The sequence below is a fragment of the Schistocerca gregaria genome, chromosome 1 (assembly GCF_023897955.1).
Source record: "Schistocerca gregaria isolate iqSchGreg1 chromosome 1, iqSchGreg1.2, whole genome shotgun sequence".
Taxonomy (NCBI): Eukaryota; Metazoa; Arthropoda; class Insecta; order Orthoptera; family Acrididae; genus Schistocerca; species Schistocerca gregaria.
In genome coordinates this window covers 519,406,028-519,426,548 of record NC_064920.1, presented here as the reverse complement: position 1 = coordinate 519,426,548, position 20,521 = coordinate 519,406,028, and the positions used below count along the sequence as shown (strand labels likewise).

Genomic DNA, 20,521 nt, shown 5'->3' with positions numbered 1-20,521 from the left:
CCCATAAAACCTGTTTCTTCTGTACGAATCAAATATGAGTAAGAGAGTTTATCTAAAAGGGGATTATGAACGAAATGAAGAGTGACTTTTTTGCAGAATATTGTATGTCATTAACATAGTTAAAATATGAAATAAAGGAGGTGTTAATCGCAGTGCATGTAAAGCTCTTACAGCAAGAAAAGACTAAGCGTTGACGTCTATTTAATGACGGAGATATGAAGCATGATACACGAAGTTTTTTATTTTATTATGTGGAATGCAGTCGTCATTAGCAGACTGACAAAGGGTAGGAATAAATGTGGAATGGCATCAGTCTGTCAAAATGAGAATATAAGGTTTTCAACATATCATTTAGTGTTCATTCGTAGGTTAGTCCGTATAGAAGTACTTGATACCCAACTGGATTACTTAGAGCTAGTTGGTCCAATACATGTGATATACGGAAGAAGGGGTGACTCACGAGTATCTGGTTGGGGCTGTCGGCGTGGTCGACGTCGTAACGCACCAGCAGCTGCCCCTGCACGCCCTCCGCCCTCAGCGCCGCCTGCTCCTCCCTGCTGGGGGACCACCGCACCACGGCTGTCGTGGCCGAAGGCCTCTCCATGTGCGCCAGAGGGTTAGCTGCATGTAGGCATTACACGTGTGCTGGTATCTCAATAGACTTAAGAACTTAATTATTTTCAGTACAAAGTTTTGATGATTCTGAATCCTTCATAAGGAAGTCAACATCTGACCACAATGTTTCGGCTGCCAAACATGCAGCCATCTTGAGGTGAGTTTACCAACGTAAAACTCACCTGAACATGGATGGCTACCTCGTTGCCAGCCGAAATACCGTGGCGAGATGTCGACTCATCCAGCTGTAAATTGAAACCTCACGAAATACTCATTACGTTGGCAAAATTTCAAGAGTCACTATTCATAATTCTGTTCAATATCTATCGAAGAAACTGATCAGCCTTCGTTTTGTAAATGATGATACTTCTGAAATACTATGTCAAACAGTAAGCTGAAGGAATTCTCTACAACGTCAGATAAGGAATGGGCAGTTCCTGTATTTATGGATTAAACATCCATAATTGTGCTAAGTACGTCAATGGTGTGTTGAGCCTGAGACAAGCGTTGTACTCACTAGAGTTCTCTTCGTCTGAGACGTCGTTGCTCTGCTGCAGACTGGGGACTTCAAGGAGGGTGATGTCGCTCGTCTCGTTGATGTGCACCTCCACAGATAAGTCGTTCACGATCTGTAGCGAAGAGAGAAAATTACAAAAGAAACTGAATAAAGGCAAACTTACGTTTACAGCATTCATATGTTTACAGATATCTTTTGACAATGTTTACTTGAAAACACTCTAGGAGAGCCTATAGCTATCAGGAATAAAAGTAAAGGAAGGAAAGTTAATCTAAAACTTGTACGGAAACCAGAGGCGAAAACCAGGAAGGGATGCGAGTAGCTGGTAAGGGAGTGACAGTGTTGTTGCGTATCCTTCACGCTGTTCAGCCTATTCACTGGGAAATGTGTGGAGGAAAAGGCTTTAAAGCTTAGGAGGTAGATTCAATTACTTTCAGGTGTGCTGACCACCTTGTAATTTTCTGAGAGATGGCAAAATACTTGAAAGGCATTTGGAAGGAGTGGATCGCTCCTCTGATTTCCCCTGCGAATTTCATTGATGAAATTTTCTCGGTAAATCGTATGCTTCTCGTCGTGTTGTGGGAACATTTCGACAGTTTACCACTCATCATTTTCAGGCGAAGAGACGAAGACGATGAATACCAAAAACGTCGAAACGTTTTGCAATGAATGTCAACAGAGCGATGCAAGGGTAATGGAATGTAGTCGAATTAAATCAGATGACGCTGAGGGAATTACATCAGGATGTGAGACATTAAAAGTATTCCATGAGATTTATTATTTGGACAGCAAACTGTGCGATGTTGCAAAGTTGCAGATGTGACTAGAAAAGTGTTTCAGATCGGAATAAATTTGCTACCGTTTTATATAAATTTAATGGTTAGGAAGTCTTTTCTGAAAGAATTATGAATGTAATCTTGTACATACTGAAATGCGGACCATAAGAAGAGAATAGAAGTATTCGGAATGTGTTACGAGTACTCCATGAGAGTGGCGGGGAGTGGCCGGGTAGACTGGACGTTACCGGGGAGGAACTAATCGCAATGGGGAAATAAGGAAGTTACTGTGCTACTGCTTTAAGAAGGAATTTGGTGGATACGACGGATCCTGAGGCATCAAGGAATATTGAGTTTGGTAACTGAGGTAATGGCTGGGCGACAATCTGCAAGTTTACATCGATATAGGAAACAGTAGTAGTGCAGAGACGAAGACACAGGACAGAACAGCATGGAGGTTTGCGTAAAACCAGTCTTAGGGCCGAAGGCAACAACAATGCTAGAGCTAGGGAAACCTAACGTTGAGGTTCAAAATTTTTTTATAATTCTCAGTCCATCTACTAGCTTGATACCGATTTCGTTTTATTTTTATCAGCTATTCTGTATCTCTTGATAACTATCATAAGAAATGATGTCATTATTCTGTCTCTATCCTGTAAATATTTAAGATCATGCCATAGTTGCCAGGTTGATAGTACCTCCACAAGTTTAGTGACGTCATACTAATCTAACGGAATTTCCAATCAGATTATGCTACCAAATTCTACTCTTAATTCTGTAGTAAATCTGCTATTTTCTCTAGAGTCATCTTTAGTTTCCTGCCGAAAGACAACTTCTTCAGGAAAAATACGCGCTACTCCATTTCCTAATGGCATTTGGTGTTGTTCCAAGCTTTCACTTCTGCAGTCACCTCCTGATTTTATAAGTTAAGCAGCAGTTGTAATTAACGACATATCTGCCTTATACCATTATTCATGAGGTATCGACAGGGTTGGCGACCATCACCACTACTTCAGTTGTAGAAATTCCTACCTATTTCCTTTTTACTATGCATTTCTTTACTTTTTTGAAGATTCATTGTAGATTTCTTTCTCTTCACAGAACTTCAACAATTTTATTGAATGTTACTTTCGTTAAAGTCCAGTAGTATATGACAGCGTTGGCAGACAGTTTAGAATGAATTAATGACGGAAAGAGAGGACCTTGTACAATATCATAACTGAAGCTGGGATTGGAGGAAAACAATAATTATTGCTCAACACCGATTTCTGTACACACTGTTTTGCAGTCACGGCTAAATAGTAACTTTGAGTATTCTCGGTCCTTGGTTCACGTGTACGTACTCAGAGCAGACGTACCTGTCCGGGATTGAGGTTGATGCGCAGGTGGTAGGCACCCAGCTCCCTCTGCAGCAGCTCTTCGTACGTCAGATTGAAGGTAACCTTCTTCTGCGCCTCCACGTTCACCGTCACGGACACCACGTTCGAATCTCTTGCACTGAAATCAAAATAAGCAAATTTTTATATCTTCTCGATTAAAAAAAGAACCTAGAAATAAATAGTCTCAATCCAAATTTCAGATGCTTTTATTATATCCATTAGGGAAAAGAACTGTCTGTTTTCTATTTCTCGTGACTAAAGAGCGTAGGATAACAGAAAATTTCCGGCAAAACACAGTAACAACCAAAAGTTAAAAATGTGAGTAACTGAGTAAATAGGTACCTGGAAAGTAGAAGTGGAGCAATCACTGGAAATAGCCCCAAGGTATTGGCACAAACTGAAAATCGTCTCCTCCGAAGAGGTCGAGATTCAGGGATAACGAAAAGCACTGCATATGCCATATAATGTCTCAGTTGTTGTGAGCAAAGTCTCTTGGTAAAGTTTGTAACGTTGTGCTTGGTTGAGGGCAGTTTAGGTCTCAGATATAACAGCAACGGTCTAGACAGCATTTAATGTTTATTTACTCGGGTAACCTTCAGACCTCTAGCTCCAAGGTGACTTGTAGAACTGGTACATAGAGCTGCTGTACGTACCAAAAGATACCTGTCAACAACTGCTCCAGGATAAATAAATATTAGCTGTGATTTATAAGGACTGCTTTCGTTATACTACTGAATATCGCTGCCGTTGCAAAATAACTTAACGAATTAACTTGGTCTCAAGGTCTATACAATTTTCAACATCCCTTGTCAGTGTAGAAGCAAGTACATCTGTTCCTAAACGTTATGCAGAACATCTATGATACAATACAAATCATAATGCTTTACAAAAGCAGTTGCTCAATACAACAACACGAATTAATGCCAACCTGTGCTTGATGAAACAAAGATGTTATCCCATCAACCTATTGGATCTGTCACGAAGGAGGACATAGAGATCGGAAGACGCAAGTATAACTGTAATTGGAACAACTGCTATAAATTTAATGGTGCCTTCAATCGGGCTCACGAAGTTGTGACGATACGTAGAATAGCCCATTTCGGAAGCAACTACTACAGTGAGCTCCTCTTGATGAAGGCTGTTGTCTAAATCTTGAGCTTTTATTCTAGCCTGTAGAGGTAATGATTCAATAAATTTTTATTTGCTATCGTTTCTCTGTCGTCTGCTCGTTTCTCTTTCACGCACACACAAACTAAGTGGTCTAATCTCCAAACTTGTTTTATATCCTAATGGTACATTTCAGTAGCTGGGTTCCTTATCAAAACTTTATCTAAGTGCCCTCTGCAGCCCCTAGGAGGCCGTACTAGGAATTTTGATAACCCCATATGTATAGTTTGCACAGTCATGTTTATGGTCCATGCAGTTCATACGTCTATTTTACCTTCATAGCGTAGTACGTTAATCGAACACCAATTGTGGCTTTATATCAAGTGATATGTGTAAACTCAAACAGGAAATTTTATATCTACAAAATTAGTGATATCTCAATAGCTGATTTTCATGACAAGGTTTGGGGAAATGGCCACAGAAGTTTGGCAAAACAAATCAATTGTTACACCGGATCATCATTGACAATGATCCTGTTTCTTATTCTGTTTCCTAATTTTTGTTACGAGATTTTTACTTTTGTGGCGGAGAACATTAGGACTTCTCAAAGCATGAGCTAAGGTTGACACAGGAGAAACACAGCTACCTGTGGGCAAGCTTTCAGATATCTAGACGTGCGAGTCCACACATTACGACTGAGCGCTGAGAGAGCAGCCGCCGCTACCTGAGCTGCACGTGCGCGGCGCCCTGCCCGCCCTCCACGGCCTGCCGGTACTCCTGGCGCGCCTCCTCCTTCCCCTTCACGTACGCCTCGTACGCCTTGCCGTCCATCTCTCTGCAACAGCACAACAGACACCTCACAGTGCACACCCTGTCACTGGCGTTACTCGTGACACCACACGTAAGAGAAGTGTCACTGACAGCAGGCTGCTAGCGGGTCTGCAACTCACATGACGAATCCTGATATGAAGGCCGTCTCCGGCAGGACGGCGTCGAAGCTGATTTCTCTGGACACGTTGGCGGTGTTGGCCACCCTGCTGGTGACCACAGTATTGGCGTACCGGTTCCGCACGTGGCTCACCACGTGGAGGCTGTACACGTCTGGCGGTGGATACCCCTGCAACAAGGCTCAGCTTCAGTACTGTAGCATGCTTTCTCATATCTTCCCTCTTTCCCCTTGTTTCCTTGGCCAATTTTTGTCCTTCGTTTCTCCCACACTCACCCACTATTAATCCAGATTCACTCAGTGTTTATAGGAAGGAAATACATTTCAAAATGGAAATCAACTTCAGTGGATCTGTGATCTTGTTGATTGCGCTGCATGACTGGTCAATGGACTAATTGATTCTTTGTTGGCATCTAGTCTCTTGGTGTTACTGCTATCCCACATGTAACTGTTCAGTGAACAGGGGCCTTTTCTAGTAACTGTAAAGCCTTCATGAACTTTTAATTAGTGTCGATTTCAATTGCAAATTCGAGCTGTAGAAAAGGTTACCAATCAAACAATCGCAAAGTCGGGTTAATTGTCTATACAATCAACGAGGTGGTAATTTTGATAGACAAATTTCCCTTACCATACTAAATATACCCGCAATTAAAAATGAACAGGATCAAAGGGTGAGAAGGTCTGATCGGTTTTAGACTTCTAGAAATCCATTTATTTTAATAATCGGAAGATAGTACGTATATTGACAACGATCCACGGCCGTTGCATTCAAACGCCCTCCGTCGTAATGCTTATGTACAAGGCGACCTTTTTCCATGTTTCCCCAACACTCAGACAAGATGAAGAATCGTCATCGCTCACTCCTTGGTCACATTGGCTACAAGAAACGATTTTTTACCACTACAGTCAGTCCACTTTGTCTCCACCGAAGAAATAAAATCGAGGCACCCACGATCCTAAGCACAACTGGAAGCAGTACCTAGTTGCAGTCACTTTGTTTCGATACACTGTGAAAATTGGCGTGCAAGTCTGAGCCCATCTTAGCTGCAACTTATGCTGAACTTCGCAACCTTAAGGTTAGATGTAAATGAGAAACTCACGGATCGTAATTCACTCACTTGTCTAGAAGGTTTTCGATATTTCGGCGATCGCTGTAAAACGTGCGCTCGTGTCCGTTTCTGCAAGTAACCGACCGCCAGCTCACCGATGCTTTTTGCGGTTAGCAATGCGCTTCTGCGCCCGAGCCCTCGTTCTTGTCTCTTCCAGACACGTTGCTCAGTAACTTTTCCTAAGGGCTGAAACGAATCTTGTTATTTTATTGTATGTCATGTATTATTTTTCCATCGGGTATTTTAATGGGATCAATAATGGTCCATAACTGCGGATTCGAAACCTCTCGTTGTGAAGTCTGCCGCACTATTCCTGATGTGTACGAAGTCAATCTAAAGATTCTGAATTAAAATTGCAAAACCTCTGTTTTTCTTCTGTAATGCTTCCACCTGTCCCTAAGAAGCTCGAATAAGCCAGTACTGAAATACGTGCTATAGATTGCAAACTCTGACTCTGAACGGTCTGGGGCACAGTATTTACAGGTCAACCATAATTTGTCTCTACAGCTGCAGGAATACGAACTGAGTTGCAGATACGCTTGTGATCATCAACAGGAATCAGCCATCGTATTTCCAGTTCAATGAAAGTTGTCCTTTGTAATATTCAAGTCCCTCTTTTTATTTATTAATTTCGTCACTAGCGGTGACCAATCAAAGCAATACATTTCTCCAAAGCATCAGAGGCCTGGAACATATACCAGTCCAATGGGTTTAAACACCAACTAGCTACAATTTGTAACGAGTAGAATCCATTTTTCACTCTCTTTCATAATCTTGCGCCTCCCTACGTTTACATGCGTCGATGCCAGTTCGTTTTCCTGCTTGCTTAAGGAATGTGGCAGATGTATCGTCGGTTCCCCAGGTATACTTCTTTGAAGTGAGAGTGTCGTATTATAACATTTAAATTTTTTTTTTGTTTTGACTGTCAGTTGTTAATGTATCTATTGAATTATGTTTTACATATGAAACGAAATTAAATGTGACATAGCGTAGCTACCCGCAAAGTAATCCGAAACTGGTGGACACCGGTGGTTGGTTCAGCTACCTAACTGCTAACATTTCCGGTCCTCGCCCTCTTTATCACCTTGACTCAGAAAGTCTACGTATATTGTGCTCCAGGATTTAATGTACGTGACTGTGTTGCCTAATGCTAGACTATCATTGGTGTCAAGTTTCTACTGCTGAGGCAATCAAAAAACGAATGGAGCCTCACATCTGATACCTGCCCAAGGGCTACAACTGCAGTGGACCACCGCTACCTACGGATTAAGGCTCGGAGGAAATCTGACAGCAACGCCACCATGTTGAATAACACTTTTCGTGCAGCCATAGGATGTCGTGTCATGGCTCAAACTGTTCTCAATAGACTACATGAAGCGCAACTTCACTCCCAAAGTCCATGGCGAGGTCCATCTTTTCAACCACGACACCATGCAGCGTGGTACAGATGGGCCGAACAACGTACCGAATGTACCGCTCAGGATTGGCATCACGTTCTCTTCACCGATGAGTGTCGCATATGCATTCAACCGGACAAACATCGGAGACGTGTTTGGAGGCAACCCTGTCAGGCTGAACGCCTTAGACACCCTGTCCAGTGAGTGCAGCAAGGTGTAGGTTCCCTGTTGTTTTGCGGTGGCATTATGTGGGATCGACGTACGCCGCTGGTGGTCATGGAAGGCGCCGTTCGGATGTACGATACGTGAATGTCATCCTCCTACCGATAGTGCAACCATATCGGCAGCATATTGGCGAGGCATTCGTCTTCATGGACGACAATTCACACCCCTATTGTGCACATCTTGTGAATGACTTCCTTCAGGATCGAAATCGCTAGACTAGACTAGCCAGCATGTTCTCCAGACATGAGCCATATCGAACATACCTGGGATAGGTTGAAAAGGGCTGTTTATGGACGACGTGACCCACCAACCACTCTGATGGATCTACGCCGAATCGCCGTTGAGGAGTGGGTCAATCAGGAGCAACAGGTCCTTGATGAAGTTGTCGATAGTGTGGCACTACTAATGTAGGCATCCATGAATGCAATAGGACATGCTACTGGATATTAGAGGTACTGGTGTGTACAGGAGTCTGGATCACCACCTCTGAAGGTCTCGCTGTATGGTGGAGCAACAGGCAATGTGTGGTTTTCATGAGCAATAAGAAGGGCGTAAATGATGTTTATGTTGATCTGTGTTCTAATTGTTTGTATAGGCTCCGGAACTCTCGGAACCGAGGTGATGCAAAACTTTTTTTGATATGTGTATTAACGATGATACTTTTGGCAGAAATAACGTGGAGACATTCTTTTCTTGATGGCTGAGAGTGGCAGAATAGTGCGGCCTGAGTGGCCGAGCGGTTCTAGGCGCTTGAGTCTGGAACCGCGCGACCGCTACGGTCGCAGGTTCGAATCCTGCCTTGGACATGGATCTGTATGATGTCCTAAGGTTAGTTAGGTTGAAGTAGTTGTAAGTTCTAGGGGACTGATGACCTCAGAAGTTAAGTCCCGTAGTGCTCAGAGCCATTTGAACCATTTGGCAGAATAGTGCCGCCTCAATCGTATTGACACTTAAGCAATGCATAAATGACCTTGGAATCAACTTTAACTTTCCCTTTTATTTTCGAGAAAAATATAGTTTTAACATTAGAATTTTACTGATTTACAGTATCAAACGACTTACGCTTTAAGTGATATGAGAGTCGCAAGTTTATCGCAGTATAAACCTTTCGGTGTTGGCTGCATTAGTTATTCAGGAAAATATATCGCTTTTTACTGTTTTAATGGTATTTTCTTTTATTGTAACTTGCACTTAGCTAAATTCGCATAACATGCTGAAGGTTTCTGCAGGAAGTTTAGCTGCTGGGTATGAAAGCATGCTATTTAGGGTCCGATCCTACGATCATATAGACCCAGTGTTTCGAAGAGAGCCATGCATTGCCCAACTGTCTCTAGTGCTTAATCTCGTCACAGGGGTTAATGTAGTAAGCAACATTAATGCTGTGAGGCGAACTAATATGGGGCTCTAGAAGGCGATAACCACTGCTGATACGACACACATTTCGCTGGTGCAAGCTGAATCCGTAGGTCGGGCGTTACGACATGCAGCCTACACCTACAAAGGATTGTGAAGAGATGGTTAGTGAATCTTATAAGCGGCAGTGCAGTAGGTGGGCATGCGCTCATTCGAGGTGAAATGCCGGCGACGGCGTGAAGAAGGACTAGATCCTTCTTAGGATGAAGTAATGTAGCAGTTTTTTCTGTGTGACTAAGGTTAATTGATGCTGGAAATAGTTGAATAAATGGGAAAACAGATCAGAAAGTGCAGTGAGTTTATTTCACTAAAATATTACGAAAATTAAAGGCAAAGAAGACGAACTGCCAGTAGGTCTTGATACTGACACTGTTTGTATTTCAGTCAATTACGTAGCGACGAAATATTAGCGCTTATATTAGAGGGGTACATATTACTGATTGATATGCAAGGAGTTCCATGCTAAGGGGAACTGTGGTCATTTATGCCCTATTTAAAGTAATACTCAAGGTAAATGATATATCAAAAGACTATGAATACCAAATATTGGAACATTTTGCAGGAGAGTTTGAATTTCCAGGGGAAAACTGGTCGTTAAAGGCCTCTGCGGTTCCTCACCCCCCCCCCCCCCCTATCATCCCCCGTTTAGACTACAGAGTTTTCCTTTCCAGACTTGACGATCTCCTAGGCTCGGCTCCTAAGAAATACTAGATTTTGTATGGCGATTTTAATATAAACTTTCTGACTGATCTTCAAAAGCAAGAATGTAAATCGATGTACGTGAATCTGACAACCTGTTACAGACAGTATACTTTCCAACTAGGGTTAAGGAAAACATCAATATGGTCATACACAATATATTCGTAGTTTCCTCTCTACTTAATGAGCATAGCGTGAGGATAATTAGTAACTGACTATCAGACCATGAGGCACAGATTGTAATTCAGAAAAGAATCGAAGCAGAGTCATATTCTGAAGTAGCAAAGAAATATCTAGAGATATGACTCCACTTGCAATGCATACGTTTAAAACCGATATCCAAGAGCTAGCGTGGAAAGAAGTCTATAAGGTATACGACTTCAATGAAAAGTATTATAATTACATTTCTCCAAATCTTTAATCACATTCTACAGTACCTCTTTCCCATTACGTAAATGCAGGTATACACACTTTGTGATCAAAGTATCCGGAAACCTGGCTGAAAATGACTTAAAAGTTCGTGGCACCCTCCATCAATAATGCTGGAATTCAGTATGGTGTTGACGCACTCTTAGCTTCCATGACAGCTTCCACTCTCGCAGGCATACGTTCAATCTCGTGCCGGAAGGTTTCTTGGGAAATGGCAACCCATTCTTCACGGAGTGCTGCACTGAGGAGAGGTATCGACGTCGGTCGGTGAAGCCTGGCACGAAGACGATGTTCCAAAACATCCCAAAGGTGTTCTATAGGATTCAGGTCAGGAGTCTGTGCAGGCCAGTCAATTAAAGGGATGTTATTGTAGTGTAACAACTCCTCCACAGGCGGTGCATTATGAACACGTGCTCGATCGTGTTAAAAGGTGCAATCGCCATCCCCGAATAGTGGGGGAAGTAAGAAGGTGCTTAAAGCATCTATGTAGGCCTGTGCTGTTATAGTTGAACGCAAAACAACAAGGGATGCAAGCCCTTCCATGAAAAACACGACAACACCATAACACCACCGCCTCCGAATTTTACTGTTGGCACTACACACCCTGGTAGATGACGTTCACCGGGCATTCGCCATACCCACACCATGCCATCGGATTGCCACATTGTGTACCGTGATTCGTCACTCCACACAACGTTTTTCTACTATTGAGTCGTCCAATTGTTACGCTCCTTAGACCAATCGAGGCATCGTTTGGCATTTACCGGTGTGATGTGTGACTTATGAGCAGCCGCTCGACCATTAAATCCAAGTTTTCTCACCTCCTGCCTAACAGTCATACCACTTGCAGTGGATCCAGATGCAGTTTGGAATTCCTGTGTGATGGTCTGGATAGATGTCTGCCTATTACACATTGCGACCCTCTTCAACTGTCGGCAGTCTCTGTGAGTCAAGGTCGGCCTGTACGCTTTTGTCGGTAAGTGTCCCTTCACGTTTCCACTTCACTATCACATCGGAAATAGTGGACCTAGGGATGTTTAGGAGCGTGGAAATCTCACGTACTGACGTACGACACACCTGACAGCCAATCGCCTGACCATGTTTGAAGTCCGTGAATTCCGCGGAGTGTCCCATTCTGCTCTCTCACTTTGTCTAATGAGGTTGCTGATATGGAGTACCTGGCAGTAGGTGGAAGCACAATGCACCTAATATGAAAAACGTGTGTTTTTGGGGGTGTCCGTATACTTTTGATTACATAGTGTATGTACAATAAATAACTGACTGATGAGAGGGAAAAGGAGCAGTATCATAATTTAAATGACTGTCAGAGACCAGTAACACAATTTTTCTATAGAGAAAACTGAAAAGTTATGAGGAATGGTATCAGGCAGGCTAACACCATGTATTACACCAAGAGAACAGAAATCACACTCAACAGAAATAAAACTACACTCCTGGAAATGGAAAAAAGAACACATTGACACCGGTGTGTCAGACCCACCATACTTGCTCCGGACACTGCGAGAGGGCTGTACAAGCAATGATCACACGCACGGCACAGCGGACACACCAGGAACCGCGGTGTTGGCCGTCGAATGGCGCTAGCTGCGCAGCATTTGTGCACCGCCGCCGTCAGTGTCAGCCAGTTTGCCGTGGCATACGGAGCTCCATCGCAGTCTTTAACACTGGTAGCATACCGCGACAGAGTGGACGTGAACCGTATGTGCAGTTGACGGACTTTGAGCGAGGGCGTATAGTGGGCATGCGGGAGGCCGGGTGGACGTACCGCCGAATTGTTCAACACGTGGGGCGTGAGGTCTCCATAGTACATCGATGTTGTCGCCAGTGGTCGGCGGAAGGTGCACGTGCCCGTCGACCTGGGACCGGACGGCAGCGACGCACGGATGCACGCCAAGACCGTAGGATCCTACGCAGTGCCATAGGGGACCGCACCGCCACTTCCCAGCAAATTAGGGACACTGTTGCTCCTGGGATATCGGCGAGGACCATTCGAAACCGTCTCCATGAAGCTGGGCTACGGCCCCGCACACCGTTAGGCCGTCTTCCGCTCACGCCCCAACATCGTGCAGCCCGCCTCCAGTGGTGTCGCGACAGGCGTGAATGGAGGGACGAATGGAGACGTGTCGTCTTCAGCGATGAGAGTCGCTTCTGCCTTGGTGCCAATGATGGTCGTATGCGTGTTTGGCGCCGTGCAGGTGAGCGCCACAATCAGGACTGCATACGACCGAGATGAACAGGGCCAACACCCGGCATCATGGTGTGGGGAGCGATCTCCTACACTGGCCGTACAGCTCTGGTGATCGTCGAGGGAACACTGAATAGTGCACGGTACATCCAAACCGTCATCGAACCCATCGTTCTACCATTCCTAGACCGGCAAGGGTACTTGCTGTTCCAACAGGACAATGCACGTCCACATGTATCCTATGCCACCCAACGTGCTCTAGAAGGTGTAAGTCAACTACCCTGGCCAGCAAGATCTCCGGATCTGTCCCCCATTGAGCATGTTTGGGACTGGATGAAGCGTCGTCTCACGCGGTCTGGACGTCCAGCACGAACGCTGGTCCAGCTGAGGCGCCAGGTGGAAATGGCATGGTAAGCCGTTCCACAGGACTACATCCAGCATCTGTACGATCGTCTCCATGGGAGAATAGCAGCCTGCATTGCTGCGAAAGGTGGATATACACTGTACTAGTGCCGACATTGTGCATGCTCTGTTTCCTGTGTCTATGTGCCTGTGGTTCTGTCAGTGTGATCATGTGATGTATCTGACCCCAGGAATGTGTCAAAGTTTCCCCTTCCTGGGACAATGAATTCACGGTGTTCTTATTTCAATTTCCAGGAGTGTATATGGTCAATCGAGAAAGAGGTATCAGGGCAGAATAGTGGTGCTCGACATATTACACCTATTTTGAGTTAGAATGAAATTGTTCGTGACCAACCAGAGTTGTGCAAAATATTTAATTAAATCAAAATTTTATCGGCACAGGTAAGTATGTAGAAGTCTTGAAAGCTAATGTTTCGAGTCAAATATGCCTCCTGTAGCTACACTAAGCAAGCAAATACGAAATTGATTCAGTTATTCCATGCCAAAGGGTGTGATGAAATTTCAAATAGGGCTGAGAATATCTATGAACCGTATACTGGTTTGAACTAAGTGGCCGGTGCAATGGATCTTTCAGGTGTGGTCAGTTTCCTGAAGGTTTGATACACTCGCTGGGGAAAACAATTTACAAAACGTATGAAACAGATAATGTAGACAACTGCCGTCCAATTTCTATGCTACCAGTGGTTTGAAAACCTTTCGGAAAAGCAGTGTCTATGAGTTTTGGGGGTTGATTTGGCGAAAGAGGCCAAACAGCGAGGTCATCGATCTCATCGGATTGGGGAGGAATGGGGAAGGATGTTGGCTGTGCCCTACCAAAGGAACCATCCCGGCATTTGCCTGAAGCGATTTAGGGAAATCGAGGAAAACCTAAATCAGGATGGCCGGACGCGGGATTGAACCGTCATCCTCCCGAATGCGAGTCCAGTGTGCTATCAACTGCGCCACCTTGCTCGGTCCCTATGAGGATATTGCCATATATTACACACAATTTCCATCATAGTGTGAATTTAGCTTTAGGAAGGGAGTATCCACAGGAAATACCGCCGGTATTTTTTCTTGTGCGTGAGGCACTAACAGGGTTAGGCGACAGGTTGAGGATAGCAGGCGTTCCTTCGATGTCACAAAAATCATTTGATTGAGTGAACATCACAACAGATTTGCACAAGTTGTAACAGAACAGGCTTTACTTCATATCTGGAAAGTAGGAAGCAGAATGTTGTTCTCGAGTGCCACAAAGAGGGAAGATGTTTGAATCACTCGTGAACGCGAGTTGAGAGGGGGGACCGCAGGTTCTGTTCTGTGTCCATTGCTTTTCTTGCTGTATATCCATCATCTGCCACTAAACGTGAAAGATAACACAGAAGTTATTTTCTCTGCAGATGATGCAAGTATTACTGTAAAATACGTGGAATGTAATATAAATGATATAGCTAACAAGGTAGTCAATAACAACACGACATGACATTCCGAGAACAGATTAACGCTTAACTGTAACAACGAACAATGCATAGAATTTCTGTAGCGAAACTCATGCAAAGGAGAAATTTTACTGTCCAAAAGTGATCACATAGTGAAGTCGTCCATTTTAAATTCTTAGGATAAAGAGTAGGTGTAAGAGTTTCTTGGAAGTATTGCATTGAAGATTTTGTACATTAACTAAACGTTGCTACCTTCACCATAAAGTGAACTCCACTGTCTCTGATACTGGAACACGAAGGCATCTCTACTTTATTGACTTTCACTTTACTTTTTAGTACGGTGTTACATTGCGGGTCAACTCTGTACACTCACGAAGCGTAGAAGAGGGAAGTGACACGTATCTGAGGCTTCAGGTCTCGGACTGCCGGTAGGCCGTTGTTGAGACGTTACGGAATTCGAAGAGTGCTGTCCCGTGCGCATATTCCTTAATGAGATACGCTGTTGAGAGTTGTGATTCTTTGAAAAGGAACTTCAACATGAGACTAGATGTAAAAACACTATACCCTTGGATAACTATTATGTATGTACTATACAGAAAAGTATGCACTATTCAGAACTGAAAGACCTGAGTAATAAACCCCAAGTATTCAAATGGAAGTTGAAAGGTTTCCTTTCGGCATACTCCTATTTTGTACAGCAGTTCCTCGCTGTAGTTCTTTTCTCTATAATGTGTCATTTGGGCAAGGGCTTTGCTGCAGTGGATACACCAGTTCCCGTGAGATCACCAAAGTTAAGCGCTGTCGGGCGTGGTCGGCACTTGGATGGGTAATCATCCAGGCCGCCAGCCGCTGTTGCCATTTTTCGGGGTGCATTCAGCCTAGTGATGCCAATTGAGGAGCTACTCTACCGACTAGTTGCGGCTTCGGTCAAACATACTATCATAACGACCGAGAGAGCGGTGTGCTAACCCCACGCCCACACTTTCCGCATCCTCCGCTGAGGATGACACGGCGATCGGAAGGTCCCGGTAGGCTACTCCTGGCTTGAAGACGGAGTGCTTTATAATTCGTCATTTATTCCTGAACTGCCTTTTTGTCTTTTGTTAAATGTTTAATTCTTTGTCTACAAATGCTCTAATCAGAATTCTGTAACACTAAGTAGCTGTGGCTCACATTGTGCCAAGGGACTTGATGAAAAAATAAGTTAATGAAATAATAAACTTATCCCTCAGTGTTTTCGGTTGTTAAAAATCAAGTACCAATGTATTGAACTGTTGTGGCATGGGTTAAAGTATATCCGCGAACTGAGTGACGGCCACTAGTACAGTGACCCTGGACTGTGAGGTAGCCAGTTTGAACCTTGCTGCTCGAAGAAATTTACATCGCTAGAATTTGATATTTGGTCAGCAGGGAGGGCACAAGGGTAGCGGAAAGTTTCTCGTCGTCAGATTGCGTCGTTTTTATGAAATTATTTCTTCATCTCCCCTCAAAATCTCAAGGAGAGTTCTCATATGGCGCTACAATAGCGATTGACCCGTGTGCTGTAGACGTTGAGTAGCATGGCACCTTCTTGTCACTCTAGCGGACTCTGAAGTGCGCGTTGTTGGAAGAGTAAAAGAAGGAAAAAATAAAGATAAGGATTTAAAGTCCCAACGACGATAAGTTCATTTGAGATGAAGAGCAAACTCGGATTCTGGGACAACAGAGATGGCCGTAGGGGGATATGAACTGTCGTACTCCCGGCTATCGGTCAAGTGTGTTTCAGTGCACTGAAAAGGTGTTTGAATGTTGTGCAGGTGTGGCTAAATTTAGTGGAGTTAAACTTCCAACCATTGTTATTTATAGATCCTCAGACTCCGATTTCACAACATTTTTGCTAAAGCTAGAGGAGGTTCTTGGTTCACTTTATAGGAAATACAAAAAGTTAGTTATATGTGGTGACATCAATATTAATTTATAAGTGATTGTGCAAGGAAGAGGATGCTGGTAGACCTCCTTAATTCAAATAATCTTATGCAAATCGTATTCTTTCCAACGAGAGTGCAAGGGAACAGTAGAACAACCATAGACAACAATTTTGTTCATTCCTCATTACTAGAAGGGCATTCTGTTAGCAAAAAAGGTGAATGGCCTTTCAGATCATGATGCACAAATTTTAACTTTAAAAGATTTTTGTCCTGCAACACATGTTAAATATGGTTATCAACTTTTTTAGGGAAGCTGATCCAGCTGCTGTAGAGACCTTTGTAAACCTTATCAAGGAACGAGAGTGGCAAGATGTTTATAGCGCTGATACAGTAGACGACAAATATAATGGTTTTCTCAAGACTTTTCTCGTGTTCTTTCTAAGTTGCTTTCTATTAGAACGCTCAAAACAGGGTACTAGCACAAACAGACAGCCTGGGTGGCTGACTAGAGGGATAAGAATATCTTGTAGAACAAAGTGGCAATTATATCAAAACGTTAGAAACAGTCAAAATCCAAATGCAGCAGACCATTACAAACAGTATTGTAAGATGCTTAAAATGTTATTAGTAAGGCAAAAAGTATGTGGTATGCAGATAGAATAGCTAAGTCTCAGGATAAAATTAAAACCATATGGTCAGTCGTAAAGGAAGTGACAGGTCTGCAGAGACAGGTCGAGGATATAGAATCAGTGCGTAGTGGGAATGTCCGTGTTACTGATAAGTCGCATATATGTACAGTATTTAATAATCACTTTCTGAATATAGCAGGTGAACTAAATGGAAACCTAGTCCCAACAGGGAATCATATAGCGCCCTTAGAAAAACGTGTTCCGAGGCTGTTACCTGAAATGCTCCTCCATGATACGGACAAGATGGAGATTGAGTTAATAATTAAATCACTAAAGATCAAGAACTCTCATAGATATGAGGGGGTATCTAGCAGAATACTGAAGTATTGTTCTATGTATGTTAGCCCAGTACTTAGCCATATCTGTAACTTTTCCTCTAGGATTGGTCGGTTTTCTGACCGATTAAAGTATTCGGTAGTGAAGCCACTTTATGAAAAGGGAGACAGGGATAATGTTGACAATTATAGACATATTTATATGCCATCGGTGTTTGCTAAAGTTATCGAGAGGGTTGTATATACAAGGTTACTGGATCATTTAAATTCACATAATTTGCTGTCAAATATACAGTTTGGTTTTAGAAATGGTTTAACAACTAAAAATGCTATATTCTCTTTTCTCTGTGAGGTTTTGGACGGATTAAATAAAAGGTTGCGAACGCTAGGTGTTTTCTTTGATTTAACGAAGCCTTTTGACTGTGTTGACCACAAAATATTACTGCAGAAGTTGCACCATTATGGAGTAAGGGGAGTAGCTTACAATTGGTTCGCCTCTTACTTTAAGAACAGAAAGCAGAAGGTAATTCTCCGCAATATTGAGAGTGGTAGTGATGTTCAGTCCCAATGGGGCACTGTTAAGTGGGGCGTTCCCCAAGGGTCGTTGCTGGGGCCACTGCTGTTTCTTATTTATATAAATGATATGCCTTCTAGTATTACAGGTGATTCAAAAATATTTCTATTTGCTGATGACACCACCTTGGTAGTGAAGGATCTTGTGTTAATATTGAAACAGTATCAAATAATGTAGTTCATGAAATAAGTTCGTGGCTTGTGGAAAATAATTTGATGCTAAATCACAGTAAGACTCAGGTTTTAGAGTTTCTAATTCACAATTCAACAAGAACTGATATTTTGATCAGACAGAATCTGCATATTATAAGCGAGATGGAAAAGTTCAAGTTCCTAGGCGTTCGGATAGATAGTAAGCTGTTGTGGAAAGCCCATGTTCAGGATCTTGTTCAGAAACTAAATGCTGCTTTATTTACCATTAGAACAGTATCAGAAATAAGTGGCACTTCAACACGAAAAGTAGTCTACTTCGCATATTTTCATACGCTTATGTCGTATGGTATTATTTTTTTGGGGTAATTCTTCTGATTCAAAAAGGGTATTTTTGGCTCAAAAATGGGCTGTTCGAGCTATATGTGGTGTAAGTTCGAGAACCTCTTGTCGACCCCTATTCAATAGCCTGGGAATTCTGACACTGCCCTCACAGTATATATTTTCTTTAATGTCGTTTGTTGTTAGCAATATTAGCTTATTGCCAAGAGTTAGCACCTTTCACTCAGTTAATTATAGGCAGAAATCAAATCTGCATGTGGAATTCACTTCCTTGACTCTTGTGCAGAAAGGAGTGCATTATTCTGCTGCATCCATTTTCAATAAGCTACCACAAGGACTCATAAATCTTAGCAGTAGCCCAAACACTTTTAAGTCTAAACTAAAGAGTTTCCTCTTGGCTCACTCCTTCTATTCTGTCGAGGAGCTCCTGGAAGAGCTGAAAAATTAAGCAAATTTCAGTGTTACGTTGTTGATTTCTTTATTTAAACTTACGAATTGTTGCCTGAATATGTTTCTTATATTTCATTTTATCTGTTTCTACTATCGTGTTATAATTTCATGTAGTGACTCGTTCCATGACAATGGAGGCTTCTCCTTAATTTGGTCCCACAGAACAATAAGTAAGTAAATTATTGTATCAGTGTAGGGAAATGTATCGGTGGCTCATTAACTGGAGGCTGTTATTTTGACAACCACCGCGCGTTTGGGTTGGGATTTGAAAGACCCATTATTCCGTGTGTTGTCCAACAAGTAATAACAGGAATAATTATTTATGAATATGTAACGAATGTAATGCGATAGAGTTAAATTACTTTATCAAGCTGCTTACGTTCGTAGACACGTTAAAGAAAACTAGAACGATAAATAACTGAGAACTATATTTCGACACCATATTTCTATCTGTCAGTTTCGTCTACTTAGTCAAGGTCATTAACGCTTTCGTGTGCGGTGGCGCACGACTCGGATGCATTTCGTGCGATTCTCGTTGGTAGAAGGAAATTTCACGATCAGTTTTTTACGGGCAACGAGGGTTTGGTGAACATTTTTCATCACCGGATATTGCGCCAAAGTGCTGGATTAAATTCAAAACTTATCCGCAGAGTCTCATGCTGAGACGGCATGTGACACTCGTGACGGTGGTCCTGTCGCCGGATAGGGACCTTAAGCTCAGCGGGCCAGTTACTGCTACTCTAGAGTATTGTGCTGACTGCCCACACCAGGTTCCACTGTCTGCCTTATGTCTTTACCATACAGCATAAGAGTAAACATGACATGTAAACACCACATCATACACATCCAATACAGTCACCTACACTCAACACATACGCTCACGACAGAAGTCTCATATAGCTCGAGGAAAGACGCTAACGCACACGGAGGAAGATAATCCTTTCCGATTGGGCGACTGAACCTAGCTTTCGGGGTCACGCAGCCAGCAATACCAAACGACTCTTTCTTTTACTTCCTTTACAACAGATTCTTTCATTTCGCGAACGCACAGTATATCCACGTGACTCATATATTTCGCACACTCCTAGAGTCGGTCACTCACCGGCTCGTCGTCATCAGCGGTGGCCAAGGCCAGCGCGAACACCGCCACGAGCGCCGCGGCAACAACTGACTCCCAGGCGCGCATGCTGTCTGCGACTGGCCGGGGACGCGCCGCCGCCTCCATATAAACCAGTAGCAGCGGCCGACTGCATCTGAATTTCGCAGAACGTGACGTCTCCAGACGCCGATTCCTGGAAACACCTGACAGTTGTTGCAGCTTCTGCCATCCTCAATGGGCGCACGTTATATACTCTTCGTTCGATTCCCTCGCGAAACGTCGCTTCTCAGCAACTTGTTTTACTGTGCCGGAAGAGGCATTGAAGATTACAGCTCTCAGAGAAAACGAAACGTTAATGTGGTAACTGCTAGAAAAAA

General features: G+C 43.2%; 1 protein-coding gene across 1 annotated transcript in view; it reads right to left on the bottom strand.

Annotated features, from left to right (window-relative positions):
• Positions 1-20,270, bottom strand: part of LOC126355911 (inter-alpha-trypsin inhibitor heavy chain H4-like) — a 330,715-nt gene extending 310,445 nt beyond the window's left edge. Inside the window, exons 1-6 of the mRNA XM_050006473.1 lie at positions 20,148-20,270; positions 5,345-5,511; positions 5,119-5,229; positions 3,267-3,405; positions 1,133-1,244; positions 461-621 (exon numbers count right to left, since the gene is read on the bottom strand). Of these exons, the coding sequence (XP_049862430.1) occupies positions 461-621; positions 1,133-1,244; positions 3,267-3,405; positions 5,119-5,229; positions 5,345-5,511; positions 20,148-20,270 (813 nt within the window). The remainder of the gene's footprint in view (positions 1-460; positions 622-1,132; positions 1,245-3,266; positions 3,406-5,118; positions 5,230-5,344; positions 5,512-20,147) is intronic.
• Positions 20,271-20,521: the final 251 nt, after the last annotated feature.